The sequence below is a fragment of the Eptesicus fuscus genome, chromosome 11 (genome assembly GCF_027574615.1).
Source record: "Eptesicus fuscus isolate TK198812 chromosome 11, DD_ASM_mEF_20220401, whole genome shotgun sequence".
Taxonomy (NCBI): Eukaryota; Metazoa; Chordata; class Mammalia; order Chiroptera; family Vespertilionidae; genus Eptesicus; species Eptesicus fuscus.
In genome coordinates this window covers 13,145,550-13,162,469 of record NC_072483.1, presented here as the reverse complement: position 1 = coordinate 13,162,469, position 16,920 = coordinate 13,145,550, and the positions used below count along the sequence as shown (strand labels likewise).

The following is a 16,920-nucleotide window of genomic DNA, read 5'->3' as shown; positions in this document are numbered from 1 at the left end:
AAAGAAAGTTCAAATTTTGGTGTGTCAGACTGTCAAATGGAGCATTATGTTTTGCAAATCTATATATAATCACAAGGTCTTTTACTAGGCTTGGAATCAAACAATTCATACTATTACCACTAGTAATATTTCTTTATTTGCTCCTTAGTGATTTTTTTTTTATTTTGGATGGTTAAATACATAGTTGATTCATGTTAAAGGAAATTGCATTTGAAGTTATTGATTCTTTGGCCCAGCTTTTCAGCTGGAAGAAACAAAGCGCTTGCTGTAATAAGTTCTGAACCTTCTAAAAACAATATCTAATGAGGTTTGTATGTACCTTTGACATTTCATTTTCAACCAGAGTGAAGGTCAGAAATGAAAGGGCACAAATAAGCTTTCATACAGTAAATAAACAATGCTATTATTTGTCAAAGAAAACGGACTACTGCTAACTTGTTCATAGCTTCTTACTATCTAAAAGTGAGTTTGCTATGCCTAATTTTGGTAATTAAATTATATTGTCTTTGCATGTACTAGAATTTGAAATTTAAAAAGGGGGTACACCTAGTTTACATGTCAGGAACTAATGTAACTTGGGCTTTTTGTTAATACTCTAGCATTACATTATTTGAATGTTTATACTTAACTCTTAGACTTATTATTTGTTGGCTGGTATTTATTTGATGGAACTTGTTATTATTCTGTTAATTTGATGAACTTTCTTCTTAGATTGGACGTTTTCTTAATATATATTCAATGTCCTCAACTCTCTCATATTTGGTATTTATAATACTGTAAATTTATGATTAAAGAGAATATGTTAAAGAGTGATTTTGGAAAGTAATTGGCTGGATTATGAACAGTGAAAAATATGCCCTTAGAAGCACAATAACACAATGGGAATTTTGAGTGCTTTCTTTTCATACTATATATCAATACATAACAAAGGATTTTCTATTAAATTTGTACTAGATCAAGACAATTTTAATGTTAAAAATAATTTAATATGTTGAAAAATATTATGAAACAGATGAACTTTAAATGCTAAAACCCATGTATAAATGATTACTTTATATTTTCATCTATTTAACACTAGAGGCCAAGTGCATGAAATTCGTGCACTTGGGGGGTCCCTCAGCCTGGCCTGCACCCTTTCACAGTCCGGGAGCCCTGGGGGATGTCTGACTGATGGCGTAGGACCACTAATCCATCAGTCAAATATCCTTAGCATTGCCACGGAGGTGGGAGAGGCTCCCACCACTGCGCTGTGCTCGCCAGCCTTGAGCCCAGGTTCTGGCTGAGCGGCGCTCCCCCTGTGGGAGCGCACTGACCACCAGGGGGCAGCTCCTGCATTGAGTGTCTGCCCCCTGGTGGTCAGTGCATATCATAGTGACTGGTCATTCCACCATTTGGTCATTTGCATATTAGTCTTTTATTCTATAGGATATTTTTGAAGCAAAGTATTTCAACTTTTATGATTCATTCATTTTAAAAATTAACATGCAATAAGTGCCTAATTGGAGTTTTACTTCATTTTAGATGAACTTACAAATTCATCAGAAACCAGGTTGTCCTTGGAAGATCTCTTCAGGGAGGACTTCGTGCTGCATGATCCAGAAGCCCGATGGATCAATGGTATGTGTGTGCCTTTTATGTGTGCTATTTATTCAGTTCTATATAATTACAGTCTAAGCAAATAATGCTATTTGTAGTTAGTATTCGAATTGACATCATTTTTCAAAGATTGCATATACTATTTAATCAATATCTTGGCTCATGTGAGGAAACTAATTCCTAAGAAAGGTCATCAATAGAAATATCCTCCACACATTAGATCAGTTGTTTGGTATCTGTGGTTCCCTCGTGGTCATTATTAGCCATGTGACTTTGAATGTGTTACATCTCTAGCATTTCTTTAGATTATTCTTCTTGGTGTAAAGTATGGAGTTTGAGAGACTTCATGTGTATATGCTTCAAATGTGGCCAACAAATTAGTTTCTTTTCCTTCTTGGTGGCTTTTCTTTTTAACCCTAAGTGCTGCAAACTAGGGAGACTCCTTTCAAACTTGAAATGACTGAGAAATCACGTGGAAATGTATTGCACTTTGTCTTTTTCTGCCCTGGCAAAGAAACCACCTCAGTTTTCCTTAGTAATTTCAGATTTTATTATTTTCAAAGAGTTTGAAAAAGCATTTAGATTTTAAAAGAAACAACCAAAAGTAAAATCACTGGTTCCATGGTTTCTCTTTATGGAAGGTGATGGGGAAAGTGAATGGGTTATCCAGTCAGAAGAAATGTGTTGGTGAATAGAAAGTCAGGTTTTCATTCCTTGAATATTCCAATTTGCCTGACCATACTAATCTCTGTAGTCAGATCACAGTTCATCTTTGCCCTTCAATTTATTTAGAAATATCTTTGCTTGTTTTCAAGGCATAGAGTAGATTATTTTATGATAAATAAAATAAGCTTTGCCCTTTATCTAATAATGATTATCTCACTTATAGTCCTTTCTTTTCTAATATCCAAATTAAGCGCTTGTATACCTGAGAATTAAATGGTAGTTTATGGGAACTATAAAATGAAGGAAAGGTAATTCATGAGGGCACAGGCCAAATCATACTGTTTAGTTAGCATTGATAAATTCCTGGAGATTACCTGGCACTCAAGATGTGTCTTTGAATAAATGAATGCATTTCATTGAAGTTCTGTGTTATTTTTCAAGAAACTAAGTTTCAATTGAAATCAGTTGGAAGATGAATGTGTATCATGGTGATGGCATTATGCAGTGATTTTCAACCAGTGTGCTGCAAGAATTTTTAAAATATGCAGTACCTGACTATCCAGTTAGGGGCATTGACCTCTTTTTCCTTAGATTATCAAATTTAAAAAATGACAACAGCCAACACAACAATAGCCTGGGTGAATAAATCAAACTATACCTATATTTTTTGTGATATCAGCAAAAAATATATTTTTTTTTGGTGTGCTACAGAATTGTTTTAATTAGTTTATGATGAAAAAGGTTGAAAATTGCTGCTATTATAAATAAAGATAATTTAATTAATTTATTTGTATATTTTTATTTGAATTGTTTACAAATTAAGGACTTGCCATATTGTTGCCTTTGCACTTTGATTATTTCAGATGAGCACTGTAACTAAAAGAGACTAATAAAAATGAGGTATCATTACCAAACATTGTTCTAATACACAGATCTCTCACAAATCATTCTCCTAATGTGCTATGGTAATTCTGCAAGTCATCTTTTTATTTGTTAACACTTATTTTCTATTAAAGAAGAGGACCACAACATTGTGAAAAAATGTGTTATTAGATTTGAATTGCTAAATGACATTTTGTTTTAGTCACCAAGATTTTGGACAAGCGTTAGAAATTTGTGGTCTTTGACTTTGGAAAGCAAGCAGAAACCATGGGCCTTATCTCCCTTCTCAGGTTAGCTTGGATTATTTAAAGAGACATTCACTCCTGTGTAGAACTGACACTTTGATATTGAAATGCCAAAGGACTGGATGGATATTTAAGTAGTGAACTGCATGCTAAATTAAGCCATTTTATTATCTAGGGCACACATTCTTACATTCTACTTTAACTCTTCACAAGATACCAAAATCATATATTTGGAGTTAATAATTTTAAACTTTAATAAAAAAATAATTTCATTCTTCTCTATTGGTATACCTAATCTTGAGAAACATCCTAGGACAAAGCTGCAGTGTTATTATTATATTCTAGCTAAAACATAGGCTATAATATTTATTTTAAAATTTGCGATAAAAACAACCCTTTAGCCTGGCTGATATGGCTCGGTGGTTTAGTGTCAGCCTATGAACCAGGAGGTCACAGGTTCAATTCCTGTTCAGGGCACTTGCCTGAGTTGTGGGCTCAATCCCCAGTAGGGGGTGTGCGGGAGGCAGCCGATCAATGATTCTCGCCCTCTTCCTTTCTCTCTGAAAGCAGTAAAAATATTTTAGAAACAAACCTTTAAACAGGCTTAAATAGAACCTAAGCTCTCAGAGGCTTTGTAAATACCACTGAAGAAATCGACTCACTGCCAGGAGACTTTGTGCACTGTGCTGCTTTTCCAGTAAGAGAACAGATTTGTGCTTCTTCATTCCTCTTACTCCACCCAGATCACTTTCCTAGCAGTCACTAGATACTTGGCCTATTTACTGGTTCCTCACATGGCCAGGAAACACAGTGGGAACTATATGAATAGAACGTGTAACCTTGGCCTCATTATCACAGATTGTATCTTAATATAAAATTTGAATTTTTTCTTGTCTCTCATGAGGTGTCTCACCAGGCTTTCTTAGTATGTAAGTCTCTTGAAGAAGTCTAAGTTAAGCTCATTTAGAATCTTCATTTAGTCTTGGGGGTCACCACAGGTAGATGGGAGAGCATCAATGTCATTTCTTATACTGGTTCTCAAATAAAATAACTGAATGTCATTGCAGCCTTTGACGGGTACTCATGTTCATGGTTAGCTTAACATCTGCCTTCCCCCATATCTGCTCAGAAGCTTGAATCTGCATTTTTATAGCATATTTTTTTCTAGTTGTGTCACCTTGAAACCTAGAAATCCATCTTCCTTAAAATTATTCATCTCCCCACATACATTTTTATTGAATTTATTGGGGTGACATTGGTTCACAAAACCATATAGGTTTCAAGTTTACAACTTAACAAAACATCATCTGCACACTGCATCATGCGCCTAACACCCAAAGCAAAGTCATTGTTTGTCCCCATTTATCTTCCCTTTGCCCTCTTCCACCTACCCCCATGCACTGTATATGTATGCATGTGTTGGCTGCATCATTTTACCTTCTTTCATCCAGTCCCCCAACCCCCTTACTTCTGACAGTCGTCAGTCTGTTCCATGTATCTATGCCTCTGTTTCTATTTTGTCAGTTTATTTTGTTTATTAGATTCCACATATAAGTGAGATCATATGGTATTTGTCTTTCTCTTTCTGACTTATTTCACTTAGCATATATTCAAATTATTGTTTGAAATTTAAATGTCAATCATTTTTTAAGGAAATGTTTTTAAGATTCTAGTTTGCCTTAAAATGATATTTATAATAAACACCAAATAGAGTAGGGAAAAGTATTTACCCATAAAATTGAGTGTTAACATTTGAGAGAAAAAAGTTTTCAGAAAAAGAATATTTTTATGTTTTAGACATATAATGATTACTTTAAAGTATTTAAAGGGAGTTGGAAATAGAAAACAAACTTTAGATTAGGATAGGTAAACTTTCATATTGCAACCTACTTTGTGAAAAGAAAACTATATTTTGATTTTTAAAATTAGGAATTAAGCAAGAAAAGTGTGTATGTGTATATATATATATATATATATATATATATATATATATATATATATATATATATATATATATATATATATTCATACAGTGTGGCAATAGGCACAGGGACAGGGGTTGGAGTAGGTGGAGGTGGGGTGGGCAAAGGAAGGGAAAATGAAGATGTAAAGAAACTTTGCTTGGGGCAATGGGCACACGGTGCAGTGTGCAGATGATGTTTGTTGAGTTGTAACACTTGAAACTTATATGGTTTTGTGAACCAATGTCACCCCAATACATTCAATTAAAAATCAACTGACAAAAAAAAAATAAAATAAAATAAATAAATTCATTTTTAACTTATAATAAAGAGAGAAAAAAAAGTCTGAGTAAGAGAGATGAAAGAGTTATGCTTAGAGTTAATCAACAAGAATTACTGAGTTCCAGCTACAATACAGGGTTTTGTATATTTTAAGTGGAAATCTGTCACCATTTGAAAGGTTTGTAGTAAAATAAATGGTGTTCTCATAGCTGTAATAAATTGTACAAAATTATGGCTGGTCTGTTTTTGTTGGCCCAGGACCTGGGTTTGTCAACACAAATGTTGATTCAATAGACACTTGACATTGACATCTATTTTTCCATCTATATGTCCACCTATCTTTTATTCAACATGTGTTTATTGAACATAGCGAAAAGATTCTAGATATGAGGATATAAAGATGAATAGATGCAGTCCCTTCACTAAAGGGAATAATGAATATAAATGTTCTTCCCCCCATTGTGCAAAGTATTTTTATGCATATCTGTGGGTTAAAGGAGTGAATTAATAATCAAAGGCTGTGATGGCACAGGAAGTAGAATTAAGTAGCGAGTTGCAAAAAATGTTGAATCAAGACTATAATGAGATTTGGGTTAACTTTCTTTTCCCCAGAATCAAAAACACGTCTCCATCTCCCTTATCTCCCTTCTCTCTCTCTTCACTATGATGGAGGACACACACTTCCACATTTTGTTTATTGAACTTCTTTTTATTATGCTTGCTTCTTCTTTATTTGATACAGTCTTTACTTATATACATTCATAGTCATGACTAATATAGGCATGGACCACTGACATGGTAAAAGGAAATATAATTATGGTACCTACAGAATTTAGAAACTTATTACAAATAATAGACCTGAAATAATTAGACAACAATTGGGTGATACATTCTTCAATTATTGTTTTGTTTTTAATACATTGGAACTGTAAGAGATCAGTTTGAGTTAAGAATAATTGAGTAATCTTTAGGGAAGAAATGAAGTTCAGTTTCACTGTGGTGGGCAGAGGAACCTAGTGGAAAAAAGGGGATACCATTGGGAGAAAAGGATGTATTAGCACAGAGTCATAGGAATTAGCATAGGAGGAGGAACCAAGATGGAGGCATAGTTAAACAACTAATCTGCTGCCTCACACAACAATTTCAAAAATACAACTAAAAGACAAAACGTCTACCACCCAGAACCACAGGAAAGCTGGCTGAGTGGAAGATTTACAACTAAGAAGAGAAAGGAGCACAAACGCTGAAAAGCTGAGGTATGGAGCGCGCGAATCGGGCTGGCGGCGGGCAACTGGGTGTGCGGTTTTTCTTCAACCCGCAGTGAGACAAGCTCCCGATCGCTCTGAAATCCAGTTTCTGGGGACACTCGGGGGACCCAGACACCTACGGGGAGAAGCTGGACTCTCGGCCATCGGGTCGGAAAGTGAGTGACTTTTTTGCAGAGGTGCGCCCAGCAATCATTGTTTACTGCGCTGGAGTGCGGGGCGCAGGGACTTAGAAAAGTGGAAAGACAGAGACGGCTGATGCCAGCCATCGCCGTTGGCCACGCCCCAGCCTAGTGACGGCCTGAGACCCCGCCCAGCCCTGAGACCCCACCCCGCACATTCCACAAACCCGCCCAGGCTCCACACAGCGACTTTTGCATATAAATGGCCTGTTCTGTGGCAGCTTAACCAAATTAACTGCAGCTCCAGTCAGACTGCTCCAAAACCGCCCAAGCAAAGGAGGAGAAAACTAGTTCTTGCTATAGCTCCTGCTGGGGGACACACAGTACACAAGGGTACACCAAGAGTGTCCACCTCAGGTAACTGGGAGGTTGACCCATTGAACCAATAGGACACCTAGTACACAAAGCTACCCAACCAACTCAGGGAAGCAGAGAATATGAGGAGGCAAGGAAACAGATCACAAACCAAAGATATGGAGGAGAATAAGCGACTGGACATAGAGTTCAAAATCACGGTTATAAGGTTTTTCAAGAATTTCATGGAAAAGGCTGATAAATTCAATGAGACCCTCGAGGATATGAAAAAGGACCAACTAGAAATTAAACATACACTGACTGAGATAAAAAATATTATACAGAGACCCAAAAGCAGACTAGAGGATTCCAAGAATCAACTCAAAGATTTGGAATACAAAGAGGCCAAGGACACTCCTCCAGAGAAGCATGAAGAGAAGAGAATTCAGAAAGTTGAAGATAGTGTAAGAAGCCTCTGGGACAACTTCAAGCGAACCAACATCAGAATTATGGGGGTCCCAGAAGAAGAGAGAGAGCAAGACGCTAAAAACCTATTTGAAGAAATAATGAACGAAAACTTCCCCCACCTGATGAAAGACATAGACTTACAAGTCCAGGAAGCGCACAGAACCCCAAACAAAAGGAATCCAAAGAGCACCACACCAAGACACATCATAATAAAAATGCCAAGAGCAAAAACAAAGAGAGAATCTTACAAGCAGCAAGAGAAAAACAGTTCGTTACCTACAAGGGAGCTCCCATACGATTATCAGCTAATTTCTCAACAGAAACCAGGCAGGCCAGACGGGAGTGGCAAGAAATATTCAAAGTGATGAATAGCAGGAACCTACAACCAAGACTACTCTACCCAGCAAAGTTATCATTCAGAATTGAAGGGCAGATAAAGAGCTTCCCGGATAAGAAAAAGCTAAAGGAGTTCATCACCACCAAACCAGTATTATATGAAATGCTGAAAGGTATTCTTTAAAAAGAGGAAAAAGAAGAAGAAAGATAAAAAGTATGAACAACAAATACATATCTATCAACAAGTGAATCTAAAAGTCAAGTGAATTAAAAATCTGAGGAACAGAATAAACTGGTGAACTTAATAGAATCAGAGGCATAGAATGGAAGTGGATTGATAATTCTCAGGGGGAAAGGGGTGTCTGTGTGGAGAGAATGGGAAGAGACTGGACAAAAATCATACACCTCTGGATAAGGACAGCGGGGGGGAGGTAGGGGCAGAGAGGGGGTGGGAACTGGGTGGTGGGGAAAAAGGAGAAACAATTATAATCTGAACAATAAAGATTCATTAAAAATAAAAAAAATAAAAAAATAAAAAAGAAAGGAAAAAAAAGAATTAGCATAGCATGTAAGGATGACTAAGAAAAATGCTGTTTGTGTGCATGTGTGTCAAATTAATGGTGAAAAAGTTGATCAACTCAGTATTGGCATATAATTAGACATTAATACTTGTTTATTTTACTGTCCTTATTATCCTTTAATCTACTTTAGCAGATTCATCTTTTTATTACATCTTAATCTGGAAGAAAAAAAATTGAAGTTGCTTTCATGATTGTTAGCTATTTTATTTTCCTTAGAATTAAAATGGGAGATACTGGTGTTAGGAACTTCACTTTATATGTTCGTAGTATGACAGGATTTACATTTACTTTTCAACATATGTTATTTATTTGCATGTCTTTGAAAACCCTTGTTTGAGAGGCTGGTGGGCACTAATTTTTGTTATGAGTAAGTAGTATTACAAAAAGGCTTTCTTCGCTTTCCAATCATGTCAATAATTAGCTCTGGCCAGAGTCCAGGTCCTTCATATTCAATGTTGGGGGGAGACACTGGAGTACAGGAAATGTCTAAAGTGAATTTTATTGCATTGTAATCAAACTAACATTTAACAGTGTTTATAAATTAATTAATAGAAGCATGCCTATGGCATAAGGAAAGAAATATTAAGGAAAAGACAGATAATAAGGGAATAAATTATTTTACTCATCTTGGACTGTTTGAATTTGACTAGAATTCTTAGCAGATTGTGAGAAAATGTAATTATTTTATATCATTGATTGTAACTGTAAGAAAAGATTTGTGTAGGTAACCGTAATAATGAACTTATATTTACATATTAAGCTTATAACACAAATTACTTTGCTTGAGTAATGTTTTCTGTGTATGTGTGTGTATTTCTTTCTTTCTGATGGGCTAATTTTACCTAATCAGGTTGTTCATGTAGTCAGTTTAAATGGCCCATTGAGATAGTTAGATAGAACACAATCAACTAATTCAATTTTTACATTGAATAAATAAGTACTAATCATGTAGGTACATTTAAGGAAATCTTTAGGTAGAAGAATTGTTAGTGATAATATTTTTTTTTTATTATTAAGTGGCTAAGATTCTTTATGGTAAGTCATTTCATGCACAAGGATTTAGTCAACTGAAATTTTCATCCTGTTCATAGTGGTTGGTGCCATGTGTTCATAGAGGCATACACCATAGTAGACCTAGCAGATTTAATTCTACTTATTTTCTGTATTTACCTGGTGAGAATTATATAATCTTTCCATAGTACTCTAGAGATGCAAAAAAAAAAAAAAAAATGAAGTTATATCTTCCTTCATCAATTTATTATTGTTATTTATTAAATAAATGTTATGTTTGCGAAGCATGTAATAGTTGCCAGGAACTCTGCTTTGCATTTTATTTCATTACTAGAGGCCCAGTGCATGAATTTATGCACCAGTGGGGTCCCTTGGCCTGGCCTGTGGGATCAGGCCAAAACTGGCTCTCTGACATCCCCTGAGGGGTCCCAGATTATGAGAGGGTGCTGACCAGGCCAAGGGACCCCACCGGTGCATGACCGGGGCCAGGGAGGGACGTGGGAGGGCTCCAGGGTGTGTCCAGCCCATCTTGCTCAGTCCCAATCGGCTGGACCCCAGCAGCAAGCTAACCTACCAGTTGGAGCATCTGCCCCCTTGTGGTCAGTGCACATCATAGTGAGCGGTCGAACGGTCTTAGCGTATCATTAGCATATTATGCTTGGTTGATTGAACGGCTGACCTGTTGACCGGACACTTAGCATATTAGGCTTTTATTATATAAGATATCTAATTCTTAAGTAAAGATATGTTCATTTTATAAATGGGTTCAAGTTTACACAGCTAGAAGGAGACAGAATTAGACATATTATGTTACTTTCCCGAAATGAGCATAGTAAATGTAAACACATATAAATGAAGGAAAACAATATTAAGAGAAAGACAAATAACATGAAGAGACAGTAATTAAAATTTTAGATGTAAAATTAAGTATATGCTATATAATTAATGTAGGAAAAGTGAAATTCCTCAAACCAATTTGTGCAAGAACTCTGAAATAAGAGCCCACAGAACTGGAATTTACAATTTAGTGTGGAATAGAAAACAGAGTATTGTACCAGAATTCAGGAGTCCCAGCTTAATAAGTGAATATTCACCATGGGAAAACCTCATCACTTTCCTGAACCTCAGATCCCTCATCTGCATAATTAGAGGGTTTGACTGAATGACACAGGAGACCAATCCTGTTTTCTTAATTTGGGAATAATCCAAATTTGAGTAATGTAGAACAATAGGCCGTAAAGCAAATGACAATATGGCTAACAGATAACATCATAGCACCTGGTAGTAGTGGAATTTGGGGAATTTTATTATTTGTAAGTACTATTATTATCAGTATTTCACAGTTCTCTGCTATCACTTTCAAAACTTGATTCTACTCTTTTCAACTTCTAACAGACTTGCTAAATGACATGAGTGAAATTGACAATCCAGCTTATGTTGTTAAGTGAGATGCAAACTTTTTTTTATCACCCCTAATGATTTAATGCCCTACACATCTATTTATGAGTTAAACTGTTAATTATGCATTGTTTCAAATGAGAACTGAGAGTAATTGAAAGTATGGAAAGTCTGAGAAGGGAATATTCTTTTATGTAACTTTTTAATGGAACTTTGTTCATTAAGCATAAAAAATGGAAGGAACAGTATAATGAGCCTCCAAGTAATTATCACCAATTTGCGAATGATGACTGATACCTTATGAATCTTGTTTCATATAATGATACACATAAAAGTGTGGAATTACAAGAATAGGAACAGCTAAAGGAATATACCTATTTCAAGCAGAGAGAAGAATAGAATGGTTATTAGAGAGGTGGTCAAAGCGAAGATTCTATGCTGATCATAGCTGGTTTCCGGAATTGGGCTAATACAGAATGACATAGTTTACCATTAAGAGGTATGTAAGGAAATAAATCAGAATTAAGAGCTAAAAATCCTGATAAATAGTTGAAGAAAGTCAGACTTAAAGAAGCAAGGAAGAGTTGTTTCAGAAACACCATTAGATATGAAAGGGCATCCTGTGAGGAAGGGTTAGATTTATCATGTAGACTTTAGAATTAACTGAAATGGAAATTAGGGGGAGATATGCGTCTACTTACCTACAGTAAGTCATATTGGCAAATGTAGATTTATAATTTTTGGTTAATCTAGGGCAGGAAGTCATGAATTCTCCATCCTTGCTTATATTATAAAGTAGTTAGGTGATCATGTGATAAGGACACTTTAATGGGATTCATATAATTGATATGAGATTGTAAACATTTGAACTCTTAGTTCAACTTTAGTTATACAGTTTTTAATTGATTTCAGAGAGGAAGGGAGAAGAAGAGAGAGATAGAAACATTAATGATGAGAGAGAATCATTGATGGGCTGCCTCCTGCACACCGCCTACTGGGGATTGGGCCCACAACCTGGGCATGTGCCCTGACCAGGTATCGTACCATGTCCTCCTGGTTCATAGGTCAACACTGAATCACTGAGTCAGTTATAAGGTTTGGCTAGGCTAGTTATAAGATTTTATTATTTTTATCTCTAAGTCAACATAAAGGTATGGTTTAAGCCACTGCTTTAATAGTACTTTGGTTTAGAAATCCATTGATACATTGACCTAAAACAGTTCCTAGGGAGTGGTATCAGCTTTCACAGAAATTTCCCTGCTCCGTATTTCCACACAGGAAACCTCCATTATGTGACACGAAGCCCTTGTTTTTTTTGTTTTGACTGGCCACATAAAGTTGCTGAAAAATAATTTAAAAGCTGATCTCATTTTGCACTTTCAGTTGATAACACCTTGCAATCTGCCTCTGTGCTGTCAATACTGATGCCAGTTTGAGTGAGCTTGAACATTCATTACTAGAACTGTGCGTGTACCCAGGCCATTACCCTGTCACTGCCACGTACTTCCAAACAGCGTCTGAAAGCAGGTAGCTTGCAACTACCTGGTCTCTGAAGATATTTCATTTGTAAGTGAAAAAAAATTGCACATTACTTCATTGTATGTGTACATTTGCTTTTTCCTAGGAGTGTGAAAGTTCATTTGGTTTTCTGATATTACCAGTCTTACTAATTTAAATTTTCTACCATCACCCAACACCCATGACGAAATATATTTTTATATTGCACTCTTTGGAGTTTAATGGCATCAAGATCCTATGGTATTCAAAGATTTTAAAATTATAAAATATTGTAATTAGAAAAGTGCAGGGGGCCTTGTAGAGCAGAAGAACTGCATAATTTTCTTGGGCTGCTGACTAAGTGACTGGTGCTCAGAACCATCCAGATGTGTTGCTCTTTATGGCCTTCCCAATATCCAGGCCGAAAAGCAGCCTCTGCATGTTAGACAGAGCGTCTTACAAGGGGAGGGTTAGGCCTCCAGAAATTAGAACTGTCGTTCTGTCAGTGGTTGATGTGGGCCACTTGACTTCTCTAAGTGGCCAAGTGTTCATCCATTAGACTGAGAGGATAATTTCTCTTATTCCTTCCTTCATAGTCATTGTGAGCATCACAAGGGATATATGTCCTCTAAAAACTTTAAACATTTACAAATTTTTGCCTCTATACTTATTTTTGTGTTGTTGTTTTTTTCATCGTTGACACTATTACAAATGTCCCCTATTCCCCCCCTCTTTGCCTACCTCCACCCAGCCACCAACCCGCTGGCCTTCACCACGCTGTTGTCTGTGTCCATGGGTTATGCATTTATTGATCGAAAATTGATTTTCACTTCCCTAAACTGTATGGCTGTGGGCAAGTCAGCCAATATTTCTTGGCATTACTTTTGTTTAAGCACCAGAGTGAGAATCACAACAGCAATAATAACTAGTCATTGGGTGTTGAGTAAGTGCCAGGCACTGGGCTAACTGCTTGTAGTGTACACTGTGATTTAATCCTCACAACAATCCTATGAATTATTTTTATGATCTCCACTTTATAGCTGAGGAAACTGAGCTTGGAGGGTTTAGTAATTTTCCCAGCTAGTAAGAAGAAGAGCTGGAGGAAGATCTCTTAGGTTGTTTAATGAAGAGGGATGTAGGGTACAAAGTTTTAAGTTATGCAAGTTAAATAAATTCTGCAGATCTGTCTTGGGGGCTTCAGCTGGTGTATTAAATTATGAATATGCAGATTATGACATGGTGAATGAGAAGACACAAACCTTCACAGTGGTCAACAGCAAAGCTGAAGCTTGTGGTGGGCATCCTAAGCTCAGGTCCTTAGCTAAACGCCTGGACTCGGTGTGAGCAAGGTTGTCACACTGTGAAATGCCTAGGCAGCAACTCAGAACAGCTGTTTTCTCATCACAAGAGCTAATGTACAACAGTGTGAATCCAGTTAATATAATAAGTATTTTTATACTTGAAATTCAATAGAGGGCAGAGCTTAAGGGTTTTCACTCTCCCCCCCCCCATAAGAAAAACAGAGAGAACAGTAACTTTGTGAAGTTATGAATATGCTAATCAGTCTGATTATGGTGATGACTTCCCAATGTCTACCTACATCAAAATATCAACTAGTATACCTTAAATATATACCACATTTTATTTGTCAATTATATCTCAAAATTTAGGGGGAGACAATTTTTAAAAATCACTTAAAAATAGTCCAAAAAGTTTGCCTAGGCGAGGCATGTGTTGGTAGAGAGTAAAAGCTAAAGAAAGAATTATTTGCTGTTTGGCTTTTTTCATTTATTATTCTGTTACTTTTCCAAACCTACTTTCCTTTTTGTGCCAGAAACAGATGCCTGCTTTTCCTTAGGAAATGTCACTACTCTAATTCAGCCGTGACTCGTGCCAGCGTCTCTGGTTTTGCAAAAAGCTCCCTGCACTAAGAACTTCCCCTCAGCTGTGTTGGACCCCGCACTGCTATCCTAGGTTTTCTCAGGCAGGGACACTCCATTTAGCCCTAGTTTATCCAGCATCAAAATGTCTAGGCATGTAGCTACTTCAACCAATGAATTAGGGCTTTGGTGACAAAAACCCTCATTTTAATTAGAAGATAGACACAATTGGGAAGGTAAACTTTACAGTATTTCCTTGTAGTATATAGTAGAGGACATTACTTCTTTCACCAATTAAAAAAAAGATATCCTTCAATTTATTTAAAGATTAACAAAAACTAAATTATTATGAGCAACAGTGTCATAGAGTGTGGTGTGATTGCTGATGGGCAAAATCCTATATCAAGTAACCTCTATATAAGAAAACTAATATTATTTTTTTACAATTGCTGAGGCAGGTTCTAAGGAAATAAGTGGATTACTTAGTACACACCATATTTTCATGATGAATACCCATAAGATTTCAATGTTTATAAAATTCTTATGTTTTTGTTTTTAAGACTGTGTTTATATAAATACTAGAGGCCCGGTGCATAAAATTCATGCACAGGTATGGTCCCTAGGCCTGGCTGGCAATCAGAGCCATACTGTGGGGTGACCGGCAGGGCAATCGGGGCCCTCACTTGCACCCACCTTGGCCTGGTGCTGCCTGCTCACCAGCCCACCCCTCGCCACCAGTTGCAGTCTTTGGGGCGACCAGCCTGGCGATCAGGGCCCCTGCTCACACCCACCTTGGCCTGGTGCCGCCTGCTCACCTGCTCCACCATCCCGCCATGGTCCTGCTCTTGTCGAGGCCCATCAGGGCCAGCAGCACCTCCATTGCCGCCTGCTGCCAGTGCCACATCACCGATGCCTGCCATGTTCTGAGCCAACCCTGGTGATCAACACACATCTACCTTCTGGTCGGTCGAACTTCTGCCCATAAGGACAATTTGCACATTAGCCTTTTATTATATAGAATTAATTCACTTTTTTTTTTTAATTCTTGTCTTTCAAACTTCTCTATACAATGAATGGCGATTCATTCTAGAAAGCTGTTACTGGAAGAGGGTTTAGAGAGGTATTCCTCAGTTTACCATAAGGTATTTGAGAATGGAACCATGTTGTTTATTTTCATTTTAATCCTATAACTCCCAGCTCAGTACATGCCACCTTTTAGGTACTTAATTTTTTTTTTTTTTCAGGTAGACTAGATTCATATTCATTAACTGTCACTGTCCACAGTCATCATCACAAGCCCTGTTTTATAATGAAAGGCAGTGAATTCTCAGCTGATTTGTGTTTCTCAGGGTCACAAAGTCTCAGAGCCATATTTAAAATCAACCAAGTGATTTTATTTTTGTTATGAATTAGTATTAATATATTACTGGCTTTTGACCTTTAATAATGAAAATTTCTAAATATAGATTTATTGATTCTATGCAATCTAAATGGCTATCATTAAAGGAAGAGGACACCAATAGTGATCAGCAGTCAGAACCTGGGATTTTGCTGAGAAGTGATACTTTGATAATAGAGTTATCTGGCTTCTTCCCCAAAGACATCTATAATTCTTATTTTTTAAATTAAACTTGTTTAATGTTGACATTATTTCAGACTCCCCTCAACCCCCTTTGTCCTTGTACACTCTTGATGAAACTATAAACTGGTACAGCCATTATGGTAACAAACTATAAACCGGTATAGCCATTATGGTAACAAAGTATGGATTCTCATAAAAAATTTTAAAAAATAGCTCCACTGGCATGGCTCAGTGGTTGAGCATTGACATATGAAACAGGAGGTCACGGTTTGATTCCCTGTCAGGGCACATGCCCAGGTTATGGGCTCAGTCCCCATTGGGGGCTGTGCAGGAGGCAGTTGATCAATGTTTCTCTCTTATCATTGATATTTCTCTCCCTCTCTTTCCCTCTCCCTTCCTCTCTGAAATCAATAAAAATATATTTAAATTAAAAAAAATATATGGCTACCATACGATCCAGCAGTTCCAATTCTGGTTAGATAGCCAAAGGAAATAAAATCAGTATCTTGAAGAGAAAAAAATAAAAATAAAAAAGATGACTGTTTGCTCTTAGCCTTTTTAATCTCTCCTCTTGTCCCTTAGTAATTGTATCCCTTGACTAACCTGCATATTCTGAGAGCATCACAAATTTACCTTCTACTTTATGCATTTTCTTATTTTCTTTTTAGGCATTAATTCTGCTTTCAATGTGGCTATATAAATTATGATTCCTTGAAGATCTTAATTATTACTCCCTATTCTTTATATCATCCTATAAAGCTTTTTATCTCTATTTTATTCTTTATAATTTTATT

The 16,920-nt window shown here is 36.6% G+C and overlaps 1 protein-coding gene across 1 annotated transcript in view; it reads left to right on the top strand.

Moving 5' to 3' along the window:
• DPP10 (dipeptidyl peptidase like 10) overlaps nt 1-16,920 on the top strand; it is a 666,829-nt gene that overhangs the window by 192,130 nt on the left and 457,779 nt on the right. The window contains exon 3 of the mRNA XM_054723381.1: nt 1,522-1,617. Within this exon, the coding sequence (XP_054579356.1) occupies nt 1,522-1,617 (96 nt within the window). The remainder of the gene's footprint in view (nt 1-1,521; nt 1,618-16,920) is intronic.